Source organism: Quercus suber, unplaced genomic scaffold (assembly GCF_002906115.3).
Source record: "Quercus suber isolate HL8 unplaced genomic scaffold, Cork oak 2.0 scaffold_161, whole genome shotgun sequence".
NCBI lineage: Eukaryota > Viridiplantae > Streptophyta > Magnoliopsida > Fagales > Fagaceae > Quercus > Quercus suber.
In genome coordinates this window covers 429,137-449,777 of record NW_027069622.1, presented here as the reverse complement: position 1 = coordinate 449,777, position 20,641 = coordinate 429,137, and the positions used below count along the sequence as shown (strand labels likewise).

Here is a 20,641-nt window from a genome sequence, read left to right as displayed (position 1 = left end):
ATATGGTAAATCCATCTCTACAAATATATATATATATATATATAAATTTACTAATATATGCTCTTAAAGCATATATTAGTAAACTATTTTTAAAATTTTTTTATAGAAAAATAAAAAAGTAATTAATTGTTTTAACAGTTTTTTTAATTCTTCATAAAAACTTTATTAAAATAAACTCATATATATATATATATATATATTATTAGTTAACAAATACTTAGAGCATTAGTTTAAGAGCTATTTTTTTTTAATTTTATGAAAAAAGAAAAAGGAAAATATTAGGGTTATAACTTTTGTCACAATTTGCTCACGTGCCAAGTCATAAGTAGTGGCACCACTCACGACTTACCGCATGAGCAAGTTATAGCAAAAATTATAGTTCTAACATTACTCAAAAAAAATTATCTACTTTATTAACAACTTTTTATATTTTTTTTTATAAAAATAATATTAAATTATTTTTAAAATAATTTATTAACAAATGTCGCAACATTACATATATATATATATATATATATCTCTATAGTATATAGAATTATAGATCCGGCATATTCAGGTAATGTGGGTTGGTGGAATGTACCATTCTCTCTCCAACCAACCTCCATTTTGATTTTTGACTCAATCCTTCTTATTTCATCTTGGTTGTTGGGCTGTGGTTTTGGTCCCCCACTCCCATTTGACTGCTCATTTCTCAATCCCACCCACCTCCAAATCTCTTTGCACGCCATCACCTCAGGTCCTTCAACTTTTGCACCATTTATTCATTAACTTTTCCCATTATTCTTATTATTATATTGGTAGTTTTGTTGGTTACGCACAAAAATTCTATGATTTTTTTTTTTTTTTTTTGAGAATCAAAATTCTATGAATTTATCACCTCTCATCCATTTAACCACATTTGAGAAATTAGTGTTTGACTGGACCACAAAAACACACGAAAAAGAAAAAAACGTGTGCAACTTGGGACCTTTTTTTTTTCTTATATAATTGAAACCACCATCAAACCCAGATCCGCGAGCTCTCGTACAATCAAGAACACAACACAACACATCTCTCTTTTGTTTTATTTTTTTGACCATGTTGGTGAAAGTGGGACCCACTTCACGATGAGAAAAACCTAAGAATCCACACATTCCAAAAAACAACGGCAACCCTACATTTCTCTTCCAATCTACATTACATAGCCTCTCTCTCTCTCTCTCTCTCCCTCTCCCTCTTAGGACTTGGATTAATCCATGAGACCCATTTGCGTTTTGCTATTCTTTTTTATTTTTGCATAAAATTTTTTTGTATACTCTCTATTGATTCTTTATTGGTTCTCCTTCCATTTTTATTGGAAGGGCTTAACTTTTTTTGAATATTCTTACTGATTTTTTGATTGGGGTTTGTGATCTGCTCTCGTTTTCTTCATCTGGGTGCCTTAAATTTTGAATTTTGCTTCGAATTCGGGATCTGGGTCAGTGTTATTTGTGGTGTCAATGGGCGCTTTGGATGAAGGGCCCTTGGATTTGGAGCTTGAGAATGGAGTGAAACTGGGTTCCATTGACCTGGGATTTGAGGAAGAGCCAGAGACTATAGCCATTGAAGATGCTGTCAAAGTTCTATTGCATGGTTTAGGGGAGGATGTTAATAGAGAGGGTCTCAAGAAGACCCCTTTTCGTGTTGCCAAGGCACTTCGTGAAGGAACCAAAGGTGCTTTTTTTAACCTTCACTTTGTTAAATCTAACTGCCTCTGTAGTATATTTTCACCAGTGATTATTAGCTATTCTTGTTGTAAAGATAGTTTTAGTTTGCTTAGTTCTATAACTGTTCTTGCCAATAGCCTTGTACCTCAATTGTCATTTTCTGGTGTTCCTAATAGAGACATCCTGTGTCAAATTCCCCCTCCCATGTTGTAACTATTGAATTATCAAAAAAAGAAATAAAAAAACTATTCTTGGATCTAGTCATTTTGTTGTATTATTATTAGATGTAATGTGCCAATAGATTATGGTTCATTCTTGTCCTTTTGATTGTTTGGCTGATTTTGGTGGGTTTTCTTCGGTTAGTATTCGGGGTTGTTGGGAAGATGACGTTTACTATTAAAAATATTGTCAACAATCCATAGTATGCGATAAAGTCAATCGATATTATACTGCCAGTATCTTATGCTAATAAATTAACTCTTGCATTTTGATTCCAAAATAATTGCGGTCTTTGTGTGTTTGATAAGGGAAGATATTGACTACCTATGATGGCTATTGGAATCTGTGTTTTTTTTCATGCTTGTGTTGAATACTCAATGAATGCAGGCATGCCATTTGAAAACAATAAGATTATTTTCATTTTTCATAGCATAAAGCACAATACTAGTTACAATTAAACTGACATTTGTTATTGAATAATTTTTCTAGAATTTTTTTTTTTTTTTTGTTTAATGAGTGGAACCTCTCGAAAAACATCACCAACATTATATTGCTTACCAAATTTGCATTTGGTTGTTTAATGAGTGATTGCATATTGTTCAACTCTGAGATGCATGAAACTGAACTACTGTGCTCTTTGCCAATACTCTCAGGTTATAGACAAAAGGTAAAGGAAATTGTCCAGGGTGCTTTATTCCCTGAAGCTGGTCTGGATAATGGGGTTGGTCATGCTGGAGGTGCAGGTGGACTCGTGATTGTTCGAGATCTTGACCTCTTCTCATACTGTGAGTCATGCATGCTTCCATTCCAGGTCAAGTGTCATGTGGGTTATGTCCCTTCTGGTCAACGAGTTGTAGGCTTAAGCAAGCTTTCCCGAGTAGCTGATGTATTTGCAAAACGACTCCAAGAACCTCAGCGTCTGGCAGACGAAGTTTGTTCAGCTTTGCACCATGGGATTAACCCAGCAGGTGTTGCTGTCATTCTCCAATGTTTTCACATCCACTTCCCTAACTTGGAATCTGTCTTTCTTGACTCAAATAACCAAAGTTGGGTAAAGGTTCTGGTTCGTTCAGGTTCTGGGGTTTTTGAAAATGATACTGCCGAAGCGTGGATTGATTTTTTGAATCTTCTGCAATTTAGAGGCATAAATGTGGAAAAAGCTCGCCGGAGGGACTCAAGTGATCAATTTTGGTGCCCATCCCAATCTTTTTCAGGTGAGAAAACTTCCTCCAACAATGAACCGGCCAACCCAGGGATGGATGCTGCAGTAGCTTCAATTCTCAGGTCTTTGGGTGAGGACCCATTGAGGAAAGAGCTTTTAGGAACTCCTTGCCGATTTTTGAAGTGGCTGATGAACTTCCAAAATAGTAAATTGGAGATGAAGCTAAATGGCTTTGTTTTTGGTAGGATGGATTTGTTAAAACCCAATGGGGAAGTCACCCGGAGTGAAAAACAGATCCATTCTGAGCTAAACTTGTCATTCTGGTCTCAATGCGAGCATCATTTACTTCCTTTTCATGGTGTCGTCCATGTTGGATATTTTTGTAGTGAAGGATTTAATCCCATTGGAAAATCCTTGTTACAGTCAATAGTGCATTTTTATGGTTTCAAGCTCCAAGTACAGGAAAGACTCACCAGGCAGATTGCAGAGACTGTTTCATCATTGTTAGGTGGAGATGTAATGGTAGTTGTGGAGGCTAACCACACCTGTATGATATCTAGAGGGATTGAGAAGTTTGGAAGTAGTACAGCTACTATTGCTGCATTGGGTCGATTTTCAACTGACCCTGCTGCAAGGGCTATGTTTTTGCAGAGCATTCCAAGCACTTTCACCACTTGAGGATGGTGATTCTAAATTAAACTACTCTTGTGGGTTACTTGTCTCAGGTATAGTTCCTGTCATTTCTTTGCCTTTCTTGGTGGCTTTTGCACTTGGTAGTGGTGACGGCAGGACAGGGATTGATTTTGATGTATCTTCTCAAAGATGATTTGAAGACAATCTGTTGTCTTGCTCAAGTTTTGTGTTAGGGGTGCAAATAATTGCACCTTAATTGGAAATGATATGATTACGAGGATCTTAGAAGTTCCTCCTCCATTCTAATGTTTGTAGCATAAACTCTTGGAAAGAAAATTTTGAGGGCATGTCATTGTTTCCAACTATCCATGAAGAACAATTTTTTCAACTCTCTCTGAAAATGTTGTTTGGCAAAAATGATTAACACCAGTTTAATAGAAGAAAATTAAGTAATATCATTAATTTGTTATCTCAGTATTACTGAATTTCAGCTGTGCACGAGTATTTAATTTAGAAGAAAGAAACCCCATTGTATTGAACGTTTTTGAAACATTGTGCCTGCATAAAAAACCTGCAAGCCAAAGGCCACTAACATTTTCAGAATTGTCTCTCCATAGACACGCCCAGCATCCATCTAAAATGATTCTAAAACCAACAAAGGCATCAAAGAGCGAAAGCAAAACACAAAGAAGTGCATTTTTCCATTGCATCCAACCTCATAAGTAATTTAAAAAGCCAATAACGGTTCTCATGACCAAAAGGAAATCAAAAAGAAAATGATGGCAAAGAAGACAAAAGAAATCAACAATCAATGACGGTGGAAAACAAAGTAATCCAAAAGGCCAATAGGTGGCCAAAAGGAAATAAAAGACAAAATGATGGCAACAAGAATTAAAGAAGTTAACAAGACAATCAATGACAATGGAGGCTAAAAAAGCCAATTCCAAAAAAATAACTTCTATAAGAAGCACATTTCTCAAGACTTGAACATTGTAGTGCTATAATGGAAAATTGTCCCACCCTCCCTTAAAAGTTACCATGGCTTTTAAGTAGAGTTATGATGTGTCTTTGTATTAGAATCTCTTTCTCTATCCCTTGTGTGTGTGCGTGTTTGTTTCTCGAAAAAAAAAAAAAAAAAAAAGGTATGATCAATAAAATGTATGCATTTTTATTATGCGACAGCAGTAGTGTGTTGTAGAGGTTTCGTAGTGGCATCTGTAAGAATATTTTTTAGGGGCCATTCAAATTCATATTAAAAAGATTAATAAGTACCTCATTGTAAATAATATTTTCTTATTTCATCTTGATAATTATGATGATAAGATGAGATATTTTCTCATAACCCATGATTCGAAAAAAGATTTTTCAAATCAATGTGAATTCTTTTAGAAGATTAACCTTAGGTAGGAGATATCTTATAATACACGTGATTTCTTTATCAAAAATTTATCCATAGTATCAGCAAGAGAAAAATGGAAAACTATAAGTTTATTGGACATGTTGTTTCTTAGTATAATGAATACATTAATTATTGTTGCTAAGATTAAATCTTGGAAATCATCTATAGTCTCTTACTATAATCAAATTATTAATTATTGTTGTTAAGTGAATTTTAATTATTATTGCTTAGATACTTTAATTTATTATTTATTAGTTTTTGTTTTTACTCATTTCAATTCTTTTATTTAATAATTCAACTCAACTTTGACAACTTATTGGTCTTTGTAATTTATTAAGATGAATTTTTCTTGTGTCTTTTGCATTACTCTATTAAAAATTCAACACAATAATACAATCATTAAAAAAAAAAAAGAGTCTTCACTTACCACTTTCACTACCTCACACCTAATTGTCTTCTAGTATTCACACTCTATTGCCCACTCAATTGTCTTTCTTTTTTTTTTAGATTTAAAATTAAAAAAAAAAAATTACTAATTTTTGTTGTTAATTTTTTTAAAATAGATTTTAGATCAGATTAATTCGTTGTCAGATTTTTTTTTTTTTTTTTTTTGAGACAACCTATCACTGCCCTTGGTTTGGACTCCCTAGAAATAGTCCATTATATCGAACTTTGAGGCCTTCGTTTCCTCAAAGCAATCAATGAAAATTTGTGTTCATAACAGTTGGTATCAACTATCAAGGCCGAGAATATTAGAGTTGAGCATGAAGGAAAATAATGGATGCATGATCACAAGATCCATTTAATCCCCAAAAAAAAGTGGTCCAATGCGTGAAGCTCTCTCTCAGAAGCGTTGGTAACAACCAGTGCAACACGTTGTAGGGAGCATGTCATTTTAGACTTTTAGTGATAGATTTCAAAAGAGTTTATTGTTTGTTTCTGAAACTCATAGCTTTATGCCAACACAACCATACTAAAAGCACAAGGAGATAAAACTTTCATGCTGTACCAATATGGGTTCTTGTGATGTGACTAGAAGTTGGCTTGTGTCCATTTGGACACAAAGCCTTGCATAATGTACACTTACGTTATCCCAAAGTCAAAGCAAACCCATAATGGATACATACATACATATATATATATATATATATATGAGTTGTGTTAACGGTCACCGTAAGAGCATCTCCAGCAGAATAGCCAAATTTTTGTACTGTTTGACTAATGAACAGTGACATTTAACTTTTGCCTATCCACTTTTTCAAATACACTTCCAACAGATTCTCTATCCCATTCTCTATCTCATTTAAATATTATTTCTTCATTCATTCTTTATTCATTCTTTATCATCATTTATTCTTCCTATATTTATTCCCAACAATTGAAAAGTGTTATATTTACAACATTTTTCGCAATACTTTCATAATAAAATTTATGTGGAAATTTGTTACTAATTATAATTTGAACTCACCACTGAAATTATTTTTTTTTTCTCGCCAATATTAACTAATAACGATTTGTTATTTAAAATTTACTGTAAAAATATTGTGAAAATATTGTGATAGTATTTTTCAATTAAGATTTTTTATTTTTTATATTATTTTTCTTCCTATCATTTCATTTTTATCCACGTTTTATTTTTTATTTCTTATTTTTCTCCTCCATCCAAGTGTCTAGCTCCAGCCCCCTTCTTTTATTTTCTTTTCACCTCAAGAACCTTCCAGCATTTCAAGAAGAGAGAGAGAGAGAGAGAGAGAGAGAGAGAGAGAGAGAGAGAGAGAGAGAGAATCGTCGTCCACCGCAGCATCTCATCGTCCGCCGCATCTCGTCGTCCAGCATCTCGTCATCCACCGCCGCATCTCGTCGTCCAGCATCTCGTCGTCCACCGCCACATCTCGTCGTCCTCCGCCGCTCCAGCATCTCCACCGCCGCTCGTCGTCCTCCCACCACCAGGCTGAGTCAGATCGGCTTATTCTTTTTTTCTTTTTTCTTTTTTTCATATTTACTTATTCTGATTCAACTTTATTTAAGAATTGGATTTTGTTGTGTTTTGTGTTTGGATTAAGAATTGGATTTTGTTGTGTTTGGATCAATTCTTGTTATTTTCTTTTATTTTTCTGATTTCATTTGGTTTTGAGAAAAAAAAGAAGCAACGGCAACGAAAGAATGAGAAAAAGGAAAAAAAAAAAAAAAGCAACGGAGAGAATGAGAAAAAAAAAATCCGAAATAGAGAGAAAGAATTGATATAATAAGTTGTTGGTGTAATATTTTAATCAAAGATATTCAATTGCTAATGTACAGTAGCCCATCAGATCTGATGGGCTACTGTTCATAAGCTAAATTTTTTTTTCCGGTTTAGAGAATCTGCTAGAGCTTGTTTTTGTGGTTCCATTCTCTATAATAGCTAATATTTTGCCTTTGCATATACTGTTGGAGATGCTCTAAGGGTGCCTGTTAACAACACATATTTGGACAGCTTTTCAGATTTTTGGGCAGCTTTTAGCAATTTTTTTATCTCTTTTGATAATTTTTTTGACAGCTTTCTTTCTTTTTTATAAGTGAAACCCAAAAGACGAAATTCTTAACAAGCACCGGTGCTTGTTAACATTTCCCTATATACACACACATTTAATATAATTCTTGTCAATTTTATATACCACTATAAGTTTTTTGACAAATTTAATTGTTGGAATAGCGTGTCTGTTTGTAAAGACAATTTTGTAGCCATCACAATTTAAATGGTCTGTTTGCCAGGTGATTGTCATCATTATCATCAGCTAGGGCCAATTGATACCACCATGAAGATCAGTATGCAAAGACATATAACCAGACAATAAAAATATTCATTTAGAAATATTGAACCAAAACATACTTTATTTGTATATATATATATTTTTTGATAAGTAAGAATGTTATATATACGAAAGGCTACTCTATGCATGAAGAACATAGAGCAAACCTAGAAAATACAAGAAAAAGAAACCAAAGAAAAAACAAAAGAGAAAGCCTATCAGCATATTAATTACAAAGAGAAAGAGAGCTAAGAAAAGAAGGGAGAGAATCACTAGTCGTGAGTCCCCATGCCCGAGACCAATCAAAAAGAGTTCTACTAAAAGAAGCAAGCAGCTGATCACCAGAACTATCCAAATCCTCAAAAGTCCGCCGATTCCGTTCCTTCCAAATACACCACAAGATGCACAACGGAACTAAATTCCAAATCTGAGACGATTGCTTCCCCAACCAATTCCACCAGCCAAAAAGTAGCTCTGGAATCGATCTAGGTATAACCCAAGGCAAGCCAAAAGTTATAAAGACAAAACTCCATAGCCGATAGGTCATCTCACAGTGAAGAAGTAAGTGATCGACCGTCTCTCCACAATGTCGGCACATTATACACCAGTCCACAAAAACCAATTTCCTCAATCTCAAGTTATCACCTGTTAGGATCTTATTCCAAGCTACACACCAAACAAAAAAGGAAACTCGCCTAGGGGCCTTTGCTTTCCATATAGCTTTCCAAGGAAAGACAATTGAGGGAGAGTCCCTTAGTTTATTATAATATGATCGGACGTCAAAATCTCCATTAGACAAACATACTTTATTTGTATATATATTATACTGTACATGGAAGTTCTCACTTGCATGTTTGCGTAACAATGTACTTAGAAATCAAACTCTGAAATAAAAACTACAATATTCTATTCCAACCACAAGTGCCTAATTTTATGCCAATTTATGTCAAGTTTAGGAGAAGCTTTGGGAAGTTTTGCATGAGGCTTTGCTCCTTTGACATGAGGAATATGAGCATGGTGCACATAAGCTGAGATGATAACAATTCCCAGGGTGATTAAGAGCAATATATATGCAGATAGAGGTACAGTTGGAACCTGCATATAACTTATCACAATCAGTATGCATCCTGTGGCCAACAGGACCATTTATATAACTATATCAACTAAATTTGTTATTGGTCCCATTCCATGCTCTTTATTTATACCAACTAGACAACATTAACTTTCTCTCTGTGTAGTGTGCATGTGCATGCTTGTGTTTTCCATGATTCTCAAGAAACAATTTAGGCCCTTCAGATTGAATTGCTAGAATAAATCACTGGGTAATCACCAATAATGATAACAAAATTAAGCTGTTACACATTGAGATCGGACTAAAACCATAATGCACACTAAAGACTAGAATCGATAATTCTATAGACAGAACTAATTTAAAAGCCTAAAGNCTTCTCAGTACCAATGACCACATTGTAAGTATTCTACATTTCAAGCCAGTAGTTATGAAGTTGATTTGGGTATGTTTTACAGATGAAAGGGTCCAATTTCCCAGTACATTTGCCAAAGCCACCCCATGTGGGGTGGAAGGGAAGGAATTGACATTTACATTCAATCACTCTCTCAATGAAGTGCTTCTAAATTGCAAAACAGCTTCAAAAACTCACTGGTCAGTAGCATAATAATAATCCAGAATGAAAGTATTTTTGCACTGCTCAGACTACAACTACCTAAAAAGGAACATATAGCCAAGAGGAAGCCATGGTCTGCATGAAGTTTGGAGACATTTCAAGTGACAATGCATTACATAGCCAGAAATAAAATGTGGAAAATGGAATAGAAGAAAGAGATGAAAAAAGAATTAGACAGCACATCACTTGGAATTTCAGAATTTGAGTAAGTTGTTCAGGAATCGCATCAGAATCATATAGGGTATAGAACGTTTTGTGAAGTGTGGTGTCATATAAAACATACTAGACTTCCCATGAACTTAGTAAATTAAGTGCTAATAAACCAGAGAATCTCAATGCAGAGATTGTGAGACTGCTAGTAATTAATAGTTTCCCAAGATGTAGAAGCATAAGGAATTCATGCCACATTATATACACTGACACTTTGAAGATAAGGTAAGAAAGAACAAATACCACAAAAATGAGTAAATCTCTCGCAGGTAAATATAGAAAGAACAAGCACACCTTTTTTGTTATCCAGCTCTTACGAGGAAGATTTTTATCAGCATGCTCCAGACAAAAGCATAACATGTCAGTTATTGTCAACTCAGTAACTGGATCACAGCTTTCTGCAGCCACAAAAGGAATAATAAACTATTAATTGATTTAATACCAACCTTATTTGACAGCACGAAAAGGAACAAGATAACTAAAACTGTCACCTGCAATGTCAAAAATCTGTTTTGCAGGGGGAATACCAAGCAACTCTCCCAAATGGACACGGATGCGAGCACGGTCTGAAAGTGAAAGTAGATCACCATGTGTAACAACAACAACAGGCTTGTCATCTGTAAGGAAAATAGGAAAGGTTCAGCCATTATTACCCAATAATTACTGGTTCTGCTCACCATGCATTACAACATGTTATGTTTTATTTCCAATGAAGATAAACAGTAAGCACCACACGGTTACGACTATTAAAAGACCAACAGTCTGATCTAGACAGACTATCCGGGCCAAAAACATTTTCACAGTTGTTCTAGGGTCCATACGGCAGGTCTTGGCCTTCCCAACAGAGTATATATCTTTTCTAATAAGGCTGCAACAATCTTAGCTTACAGATGGCAATAGCTTCTCTCTATTAATGCACCAAAACTGTATAATATTTGGTGTTGATTACGTTATAACTGTTGTGCGATGCACTCCCAGATTCAAACCAATAACAATAAAGAAAAAAATAAATTAACATGCACATGTACAACACAAGAATTTACGTAGTTCAAAAAATTGCCTACATCCATGGGCTGTGACAAAGAAAAATTTTCACTAAGAAAAACATGGAGAATACAATAGTGGCACATATGTTCTCTCAAGAAACCCTAACCCCAGATACACCCAAAAAACTCTCACAAATAACAAATATCAGAGATTCTTGCACAAAAGGGTTGACTTATGCCACGACTTTCTCTTTCCCCATTATAAACAATGAGAGGCCAAGCATATTTAACATAAGTTGGCTAGGGTTAATAGAGTGTGCCACACACAAAACAAGGCTCCAAAAATCGGCTAATGAGGAATCCTGCTGCAAGTTAAACTCAGTCATGACCGACTTGATGGCAACCCAAGCCACAGGCCAACAAATCTCCACCTTAGCTTAATCGAATCAAGCTACATAACAAAAGTTCCACATCACCTTCACCAAAGCCCATAAGGGCTATCATAGACTGCAAACATCAATTAAGTCCAAGCAACGCTTAAATTCATGACCTATCCTAGGAACTGGCTTTGTGAACATGTTACAGACATTTTTGTTAGTTTGGATTTTCAAAAGAGATATATCCCCCTAAGAAATTCACTCTCTAATCTTGTGATATGATACCACACATCAATATGATTTATTCTTGCACATATACTTGATTGCAAGTAAATTGTGCTCTAACTAATACAATGTAATGCCATTGTCTTGTTTGAAAGTTGAAACCAAGCTCGCTAAACAACAGTCTTCTAAACCAAACTACTTATTTTAATGCCTCTATTGCTGCTATACATTTTACCTCTATGTTGGATAGAAAAACTGTATCCTACAAAGTAAACTTCCATCAATGTTGACTTTTTAGGATTTGTTGCATCTTCTGTCTCTCCGTCCACACATAAAATAGCACCACAATCTGTGTGCCTCACGAACTAAAAACAACCAAGTACCTTGTTTTACTCTCTCTGACAGACTTAGTATGGACAGAGGATGAAATAAGTAACTGACTAAATGCAAGAGAGACATATATTTAAAGATAAAATTATAACTGTTCAGAACAGTCACGAAGGCAAAAGACGCATTTTGTTAGGAACCTGATTCAGGGTTAGGATTCTTTGTTGTATCAAGTTGGTTCTTTGGTGAGAATGCTAGGGTTTGGTGTTTAGGGTCTTTAGGGTTTCGGCTATGGTCTTAGAGTCAGGGTAATTTAAGTGTTTCAAATGAGTTCTTGAAATGAGAAGTGTCGAGGGTTTGAGGGAAAGAACTCAAAAGTGTCAGTTTTGTGATGGGTTGCATGAAATGTTAATGGTTTATATGAAATGTGACTATTTTGAAAGAGTCACCACCTCCAAGAATGAGAATACTTAAAGGGAGTCTCTACCTCCAAGAGAAACAGAAAGGCTAAAGAAAATTAAGAAACTAAGCAACAAAAGGATTCATCTTCATGATGATAAATGATGAGTACATTGATCTATTTATACAACTCTTTCCTTATTTTTATAGGCTAACTAAATGGGCATGTGCTTACAAGAATATACAAACATGTGCACTAACTGTAATTAATTGTACCTAAATATACAACTCTTTCCTTATTCTTATTGGCTAACTAAATGAGCAAGTGCTTACAAGAATATACAAACACGTGCACTAACTGAAACTGGTTGTAACTAAATTTTGAACTAACTACAAAACATGTGCTTTAATCAACCCAAGCATGTGTTACAAGTACATTTGAGCTCATTTCTGAACAATCAAGGTTCCCCCACGTACATGGCAGCTATTAAGAGCCTCATACAAAATTTGGGAGCCATTGGATGTGCGTGTGCCTGTAGGTACTTGAATGGAAGATTAGAATGTCAACTGGACCACTCTGTGTGCGGATCTACGATCCATTATAGTTAGGGGTTTCTTAACTCATTTATTCATGGCTTAGAAAGATCAATGAATAGACACAATATTCTAACAGCAATAAAGCTTGAAAAGTTTCACACTTCAATGGAAAATTAGACCATCAATTGGATATTCTAACAGCAATAAGCGAAAAGTTTGGTAGCAAAATTTAATGAGGACATGTTAGAAAGATCAATGGCTAGGTCCTCCCCATTCCATAAAACTGCGGTGCTCCTAGGGGCCTATGCTTATGTCCAAGAAAGGAGTATAAAAACACACTAAGGTTTTAAAAAAATAACCTATGTGGGATCAAGCTTCTTCACTACCCTCAACCATTGTTCAAGTGGACATTTTTTTAATTCAATTTCTCTCTCACTCCTTAATAGTTTTGAGCAAAAAAACCTTACAGTGTTATTCTCCTCATGGAAGTGAACACATCCCAATGTGAACCTGTGTCAAAATAAGTGTGGATCCCATATTTATTTTGAATCAAAGTTGACCAAAAACCCATTTATTCTCCTCTTGGAGGTGAATACAATCCAATGCGGACATGCTCAAAAGACTTGTGGATCACATATCTAAAACCCATCAAAAAAGCTGCTCCTTGTATAAAACAGATTCAGCTTTGTAGCCCTTCATCTGATCTTGTATCCCTTCATCAAGAACTTTAGTAAGAGTCTTACTCTTTCTGCTTCATGGGATGTTAGCCTTGTCTTCAATACCTGATGTTTGGGCTTTTGTCTTTCTAGAGGAGATGTGTAATAAGATTTCCCATTTCTATTATATATGTTTCGTTGGCCAGTTATATATACACACACAAACACCCATATATTCAGTCAGCCCTCTAACGTTTTTCTCCCTCATATTACCATAATTACTAATTTTTGAAATACAGAGGAAAAAAACAAGTGCCTGACAAGTTAGAAACGTTAAATATTTGCATAAAGTTTATAAAAATGTTACTAGGGGAAAGAAATCAAGGATCCTATTACCTTTGAATGATACATATGGACAGCTGAATGCTCTAGCAAGTGTCTGGCTATACTTTGTCTCTGAATCATCATTACTATCCATTGATTTCAGAACTGAAATTCCATTAACAACAAATATGACGAAATTGACCATTCTGATCTCACTGGAAAGAAAACGATTCCAGCGATCTTTGCTCTTCATACTGGTTCTTAAACTTGGACTATCAGAATTCCTGATAAGAAATTTGCAGAAGTGAAGTAATCTAAAAGTAGACAAATAGTGAACCACAAAAGTAAAAGGATACAAAATTTTCAAATGTCAGACCTGATAACAGGATCCCCATGACGAACACCCTTTGTCATCCAAAGCTTTAATATTTCATCATTATTAGATGGATCATCAGATAAACTGCGTGTGTCATAAAGACAAAACGATGTGGAGCTTTTTGGAATCATATATTCCTGAAGGAAGTAAGTCCCATCCCCAACAGATGAATCTGGCACAAGAGAACACATAGAGAGATTGAAACTATATAAATTAATGACTAAATTCATCCCCTTATTCAAAGAACATAAAAGACAGCATCATTTCATGATTTACATCTAACATTAATGTCAAATGTTAAAGAATTATACATGATACTTGTGCTCTTTCTGATGCAAACTTGTCTTCTTCAAACACCTTGGAGATTCTATTTACAAGACTGCTTTTTCCAGATCCTTTTGGACCAATTAATATGAGTGAGGTTGTCGTTGGCACATCATAATCAGTCAATTGCATGCCACCTACCTTCTCCATCCATGCTCCAGGGGTATAGCTGTCAAAGTCAATCTACCACGTCATTTTAGGCTAAGCATAATCAGTCTCTAGCACAATGAATAATAAATCACTTAGTGATAGTTTCATTGACTGCATCATTACAATTAATAATGTGATGTTTTATAGTTTTATGGTAATGAAAACTGGACCTACCCTTTAACTGGTCCTAGTCCAGAAATACTTGTGATTCTTCTCTACCTTCTCAATATCCTTACTTTACCAAAGTAAGGATATTGAAAAAACACAGGTGAATTATGACTATTTTTTAGGTATTGTGTGAGAAAATGTTTGTGTATGTGTGCACGACTTTCCGTCATTTTGACAATTATAAATAGATTCATACTCTAGAGAACAAGAAAATTTGAGTTTATCTCATATTCTGCAATATAACTCAAGCAATTGATTTTTGTTCATTAACAATTATAAGGAGTATGAAACTAAGTTTTAGATGATAACAGCCACTAAAAACACCAAAAAGTTGCATACAAAGTATTACAACAATAAAAGGAATTAAAAGAACACAAAAAATGAAACCAAAATCAGCTAACATATTACATTAGTACCTCAAGATTTTGCTCTTTGCCTCTTTCAAATTTTCACTGCGAATCTGCAATTCATCGTAACTCTGCAAGACTTCTCTATAAGCATTGTGTCTCCTCCTTCGACTGGCTTCGAAATCCAAAGCTGCTGAAGAAAACCCATTTCCTACTTCATTGACTTCTCCAAAACCCATCCCATCGTTTTCTATCATAGTACCATGCTCAAATTTCATGCTCATATCATCCCTGACCCATTGAAAACCAGGACCCACATTCAAACTTCCACCAAAAACACAATCCCAAAATAAACCCATTTGTTTACTTAGAAAATGAGATTTAAAAAAAAAAAAAAAAATTATTATGCTGACATTAAAAGTTAGAATTTAATACTTAGATATTTGACTCCTTCCAAATTGAGCCTAAGGAAACCATGAGGGTCATATGATCAAGTTTAAGTTTTTCAGTTTCTCTATAAACCAAAAAGACATAAAGCATACAACTTTCAAGTATGAGGATTCTATTTTCTTCACTTCTCCCATAATAAAAGAATCTAATATTACATGTATGCCATACCTGAAAAAAGTAGGGGCTTGGGATGCTGAGTTTGACAACTCTTGCTCTAGAGAGGACGAGTCTTCCTCTGCATAAATAAAAAGTGGGTTTTGTAAGTTACAGAATTTACAGTCCCCCAGTCTTGGGCTTTACAAAAAAAACACAAAAACCCTGTTTGGTTCTCTGGAAAATCCTATGAAAAAAAAAAAAAAAACAATAATAGAAATGGCTTCTTATATTAAGACATTTTGAAACACACACACACACACAGAGAAAGATAAGAGTGCTCACCAGAAATTGAAGTGGGAGGGGTGATCGTATCACCTCCCATCTTTGCTTGCTAATTGCTGATTGCTAGAGAGAGAGAGAGAGAGAGAGAGGAATTGCTCTTTTCTTCTATGCTAAGCAAGAAAGAACTGAGTCGAGGAATTGAAGTGGAGAGAGGTGGTTAAAAGTTGGAGTTGGAGGTGCCAACTGAATGCCACGTGTGCCCATCGCCATCTTGTCTGACTCTGACTTTTTTGGAGCTGTCCAAGGTTTTATGATTAGTGGTTAGTGGTTACACATATTCTCATTGAAATTATATTTTGAAGATAACGATTTTAGTTAAAATAACAATTAAATTGTATTTTTAAAACAATTTCAATTCACGTGACAATGTAATTTTTTTTTTTTTTTGGACAACGTAATTATGTGTTTACAATAAGTATGTGTAGGATAAGTATGCAATAATTGGTGTATGATAAGAGTAGTTCTAGAATTGTAAACTATTTCACAATTTTTTTTTTTCATAACTCTCAAACTACAGGTTGTGAATAATTGTTTATCAATTATTACTTACAAAAAATTTATAATTTTTTCTTTATTACTAACACTATACCACATAACAATTATGACAAAAAAGTTATGGTAATTCCGTGTGATCCTATATTTTTTTTTGTAATGAAAATCATTGCTCAGGTTTTATTGTAGGGAATCAACAAGGTCAATTTTTAGTACATTTTTAATTAATAAGGAAATGGAGGAAGGCATCTGATTCTAGACGGTGGTGGATTGGAATCCAATCAAAATTCTTATTCAATTCTTGATTTGTCCTTGTCTATAATTATTTTTATTGTTAGTTAATTAATCATTTGCAGTGATATGGGACATCATGACGCTTTTTGTTGAACAAGTCTAACTCCTTTTATTTTATTTTATTTTATTTTTTTTGGAATATTTCTCATGTAAAAACTAAAAAAAAGATTATAAATTTATAATAGTTGTTCAGGGCTATATTTCTCCTTTTAATTATTAGTTGTTCGGGGCTACTTTCCAAGTAAAACAAGAGGCCCACTATTGCTGGTTATAGGCCCAAATGAATCCAGGTCCATTATTTTTATCATTTTTACCTTGATGTAGCCCAAGTCCACATAATAAGCCCATAATAAATTTGGGGAGATGTGATTTTGAGGGTAAAAGGGAAATTTCCTTCATATATCCTTGGACTCATCACTCAAGGAAAAAGATTGTGCAAATGGGGATCACTTGCAAGAGTGTACACACACAAAAAAAAAACAAAAAACAAAAAAAGGCTTACAGCTATTGCCTATTGGACACATTTCATTTTTGGCCAAAAATGCAGCTCACCATAAATGCTTGCCCATCACTAATAAGGAGAAAAAAAAATTATTTAATTTTTCCATGAATCTCACTGCAAATAACTATGATCCACTCTAAAATCCAGCAACTAAATGGTAGGCATTAACTCTAGCTTTTACCAACTCCTCTAAAAGGATATAAACATTTTTTTGGGCCATTTTGAAGCCATAGCAAATGACAGTGAGGTAAGGATATAAACATTTTTCTTTTTACGTAACTTTTCTTGGCTATCTCCAAGAAGGTGGCAACAATTTGCTCTCTCCTTTCTAACTTTCTTCTCTATTCAACATCAAACAAAGCCTCACAAATTCTTCTTGACTTGTGTTTTTGTTGTCTCTCTCCTTGCGTTACCTTTGAAGCGAAAATCTCTTCTTCTTTTTTTCTCTCTCTCTCTCTTAGTTTCACTCTCTATTTTCCCTTTCCCCATAGAGAGAACCCTTGGGTCAAAGCCATCAAATTTTTTGTAGCATTGTCTATTTATAAAACTTTTTTTCTATTTCCTCGGACTAGAAATATATTACTTCTTTAACAAGGAATAGACTTTCCTTCCACACTCTGGAATAGACTTTCCTTCCACACTAAGAAATAGTATTTTCTTTCACACAAAAGAAACCCAAATTAATTTATCCTTCTTCAACTAGGAAACTTAATTGACTTTCCAAATCACAATTGAAATTTGAGACAAATTCCCATCATTTTATTCATCCAACCTTACCCTTTTTATGAGCCATTAATGTAAATCCCACTTGATAGTGGGTATTGAATTTACTCCTTTGTTTATGGTTCTTTTACTCATGCAAATTCCATTTGTGTTAATAGCGGACTCAACTCTCCATCTTGAACTCAAGTCAAAGAGCCAAGTCCATCAAGACATGACACGTGGTGATGTGACAAAGCAACCCCAATATTCTTGGCAACTCCACTAGGGAGGGAGTAGAGTAACTATGTCGAATGTAGCATGTTGTCGAAGTCACGAAGCTTACAAAAGGAGGGAACATTTAACACAAACATATTGTTGCACAATAATCAATCCGAACCACATGAACAACGTGAAGTCTAGTAAGGAATGGATCCTCAAATCGCTTTGCTATACGAGATGTTGCAAAGTCTGCAACAGACCTAATTTGAGCTCATCGAAGTTGTTCAACAAATGAAAGTCAAGTTTTCCACCGAGAGGCCAAAACAACAATAGTAAATTGCTTAATTGAAAAGAACCAACAAGATAAAAGCATCGAGGACCCACGAAATGGGAACTGGGAAAACTACTCCACAATTTGTTACCATCTTAGATATGGCTGCTTTGATTGAAAAGAAGCATAAGAGGCTTCCTGGGAAGCCTTGACACTTGGTCCAAAGGTCCCCCCTTATCCAGTTGAATTGCTCAATAACCGTAACCCAAAGAGTACAAGACTTTAACATTTATGATGTATAGTGTTCTGAGAGAATGTCGTGAAATATGTAAGCGAGTTCTTGGATGCAACAAGCCCATAAGCTAGTGAATCTGAGTTGTGCCTCAAAGGGCTTTTGAATGGGGGGTTTAAGTTTAGGCAAAACTATCACTCAAAACTCAATTTTCATCACTCAATTCTCAAAATCTGAGTTGTTTGGTTTAATTCTCTTCACTTAATTCTCATTATGCATAACTCAAAATATTGAGAATGAGCGATGAGAATTGAGAACAACTTTTTGGTGTTTTTTAGATTTTGAGTTTGGGATAATTACACTCTCCTTCTTTGAAGTTTGGGAGAATAACACTCCATCCCAAACATGAGTATCTAACTTTGACTGTGACAATACCCCACCAGTCATGTTTAATTACCAAAATGCCACTTAACTCATAACTCAAATGGGTAATTACACTTTCTTCTCTTTCTTTCTTTCTTCACTTTTGCTTCATCTCTCTTTCTTTCTTTCATTCTTTCTCCGTCTTTCTTTCTTTGTTTATTTTGGCCTGGGAATGGAAGAACTGCTTGGTGATGTTTATAGAGAGAGTTTGACTTACCAACTACCAAAGAAGCATGGTTTCAGTAAACTGAGCAAAACAGACAACGCCCTTTGCATTTTTCACCTTCAAGCTCATCTTTTTTCCCCATTTAGACAAACAAATTTGGTACTCTCTCATTGAAGGCAACAAGGTTGATTTGTTTCGAGATTTATCTTTTTCCATTTTGAAAAATATCAGATATATGGTGAAATTATGAGATTTGGGGGAAATCTGAAATTTGAGATATGACCGACTTGAAAATATTGGAATTGGATTTGTTCTTTGTGCCACTATCCTTTTTTTCTTCTATGGAGTACCGTTTGAGTCTGACTGACTTGTGTACTGCACAATTTTGAGTTAATGTTGCTTTTTTAAATTGAAAACTAAACCAAGGTCTAATGCCAAAAACAATAGAGAGTAAGTTATGAGAAAATAGGGAATTAGGATATGAGAATGTAATTCGGGTTATGAAAAATGAGATATAAGCGAGTAGTGAACCAAACGCAGCAAGCTTTGTAACTGGAATATGTCAGCAAGTTCTTGGTGCAATAGGTCCATAACGACATGTGAAGACATGATGGAAAATTCTGTAGCAAGTACATCCACGGCAAGGAAAAGTTACTTTGATCCGTTAAAGCAACACCGAGCAAAATATGGGCAAAGGATTACGAGTATATTCATCGTTTGCAAAACATAGCCCTCAATTGTCGTGTAAAGTATAATGAACATGAGCTGGTCAAAATCTTTATTGACAATATGATCCCAAGATTATCATCAAGCGCGCATTTGGAGAACCTTGACATCACACAATTTGCCCAACTTCTTAAAAAAGACAAGAAAGACGATAGTGTCAATAGCTAAGTAGCCCAGGACCGACAATAACATTGTCAGACACTCATTGTAACTAGTAATAGCAGGAAGAGAGGTAAAGAGTAGTTTGAACTTGAAGAATGCCCTGCCTTGTACCCTATACCATTAGGAGTTTGAAGAAAATTCAGTTGTTTTTTAGTGGCCATTGGTAGGGTAATTGCCTTGTGAGCTCTGATTGTTACTAACAGTTAGAGAAGCCATCTCCTTGAAAGTTTGATGAAAATCAGAGGTGGCTTGTAGAAAACACAAGTCATATTTCAAGTAAAGTTCTTCAACAATGTCTCAGAGATTAGGGTATACTGGCTCATCTCATATCCAAACCATCAACTACAGAGTATATCTTATAGGGGGTGTGAATTGCTAAAAATTTTATCTCACAAGATGCCGTCAGGCGTCACAAGTCATTTTAGAAATGATCATAATAAATGAAGTTGGATTTGAAAATTTTATTCTATTGATTTATTCACCCACATATGTACACATAAACCACATATCTAATAATCTAACCGTGCACCATTCGAATCTATGAAAAAAGGAAGAGGAAGAACAAAAAAAAAAAAAAAAAAAAAAA

The 20,641-nt window shown here is 34.8% G+C and overlaps 2 protein-coding genes across 3 annotated transcripts; one reads left to right on the top strand and one right to left on the bottom strand.

Moving 5' to 3' along the window:
• Positions 1-887: 887 nt before the first annotated feature.
• Positions 888-4,087, top strand: LOC112033927 (GTP cyclohydrolase 1). The gene is made up of 2 exons (XM_024066701.2): positions 888-1,692; positions 2,558-4,087. Exons 1-2 carry the CDS (start codon positions 1,479-1,481, stop codon positions 3,742-3,744), a joined length of 1,401 nt encoding a protein of 466 aa, XP_023922469.2. The 5' UTR covers positions 888-1,478; the 3' UTR covers positions 3,745-4,087.
• A 4,529-nt stretch (positions 4,088-8,616) lies between these two features.
• LOC112033935 (uncharacterized) lies at positions 8,617-16,060 on the bottom strand. Of its 2 annotated transcripts, none has more exons than XM_024066715.2 (9): positions 15,867-16,054; positions 15,597-15,663; positions 15,048-15,269; positions 14,301-14,482; positions 13,990-14,161; positions 13,686-13,897; positions 10,274-10,399; positions 10,077-10,180; positions 8,617-8,982 (listed from the first exon to the last, which is right to left on the bottom strand). In XM_024066715.2, exons 1-9 carry the CDS (start codon positions 15,904-15,906, stop codon positions 8,794-8,796), a joined length of 1,314 nt encoding a protein of 437 aa, XP_023922483.2. In that variant the 5' UTR covers positions 15,907-16,054; the 3' UTR covers positions 8,617-8,793. The 2 variants fall into 2 exon arrangements, with proteins under 2 accessions (XP_023922483.2, XP_065633746.1); XM_065777674.1 differs by lacking the exon at positions 8,617-8,982 and adding an exon at positions 9,362-9,647 and having other exon boundaries at positions 15,867-16,060.
• Positions 16,061-20,641: the final 4,581 nt, after the last annotated feature.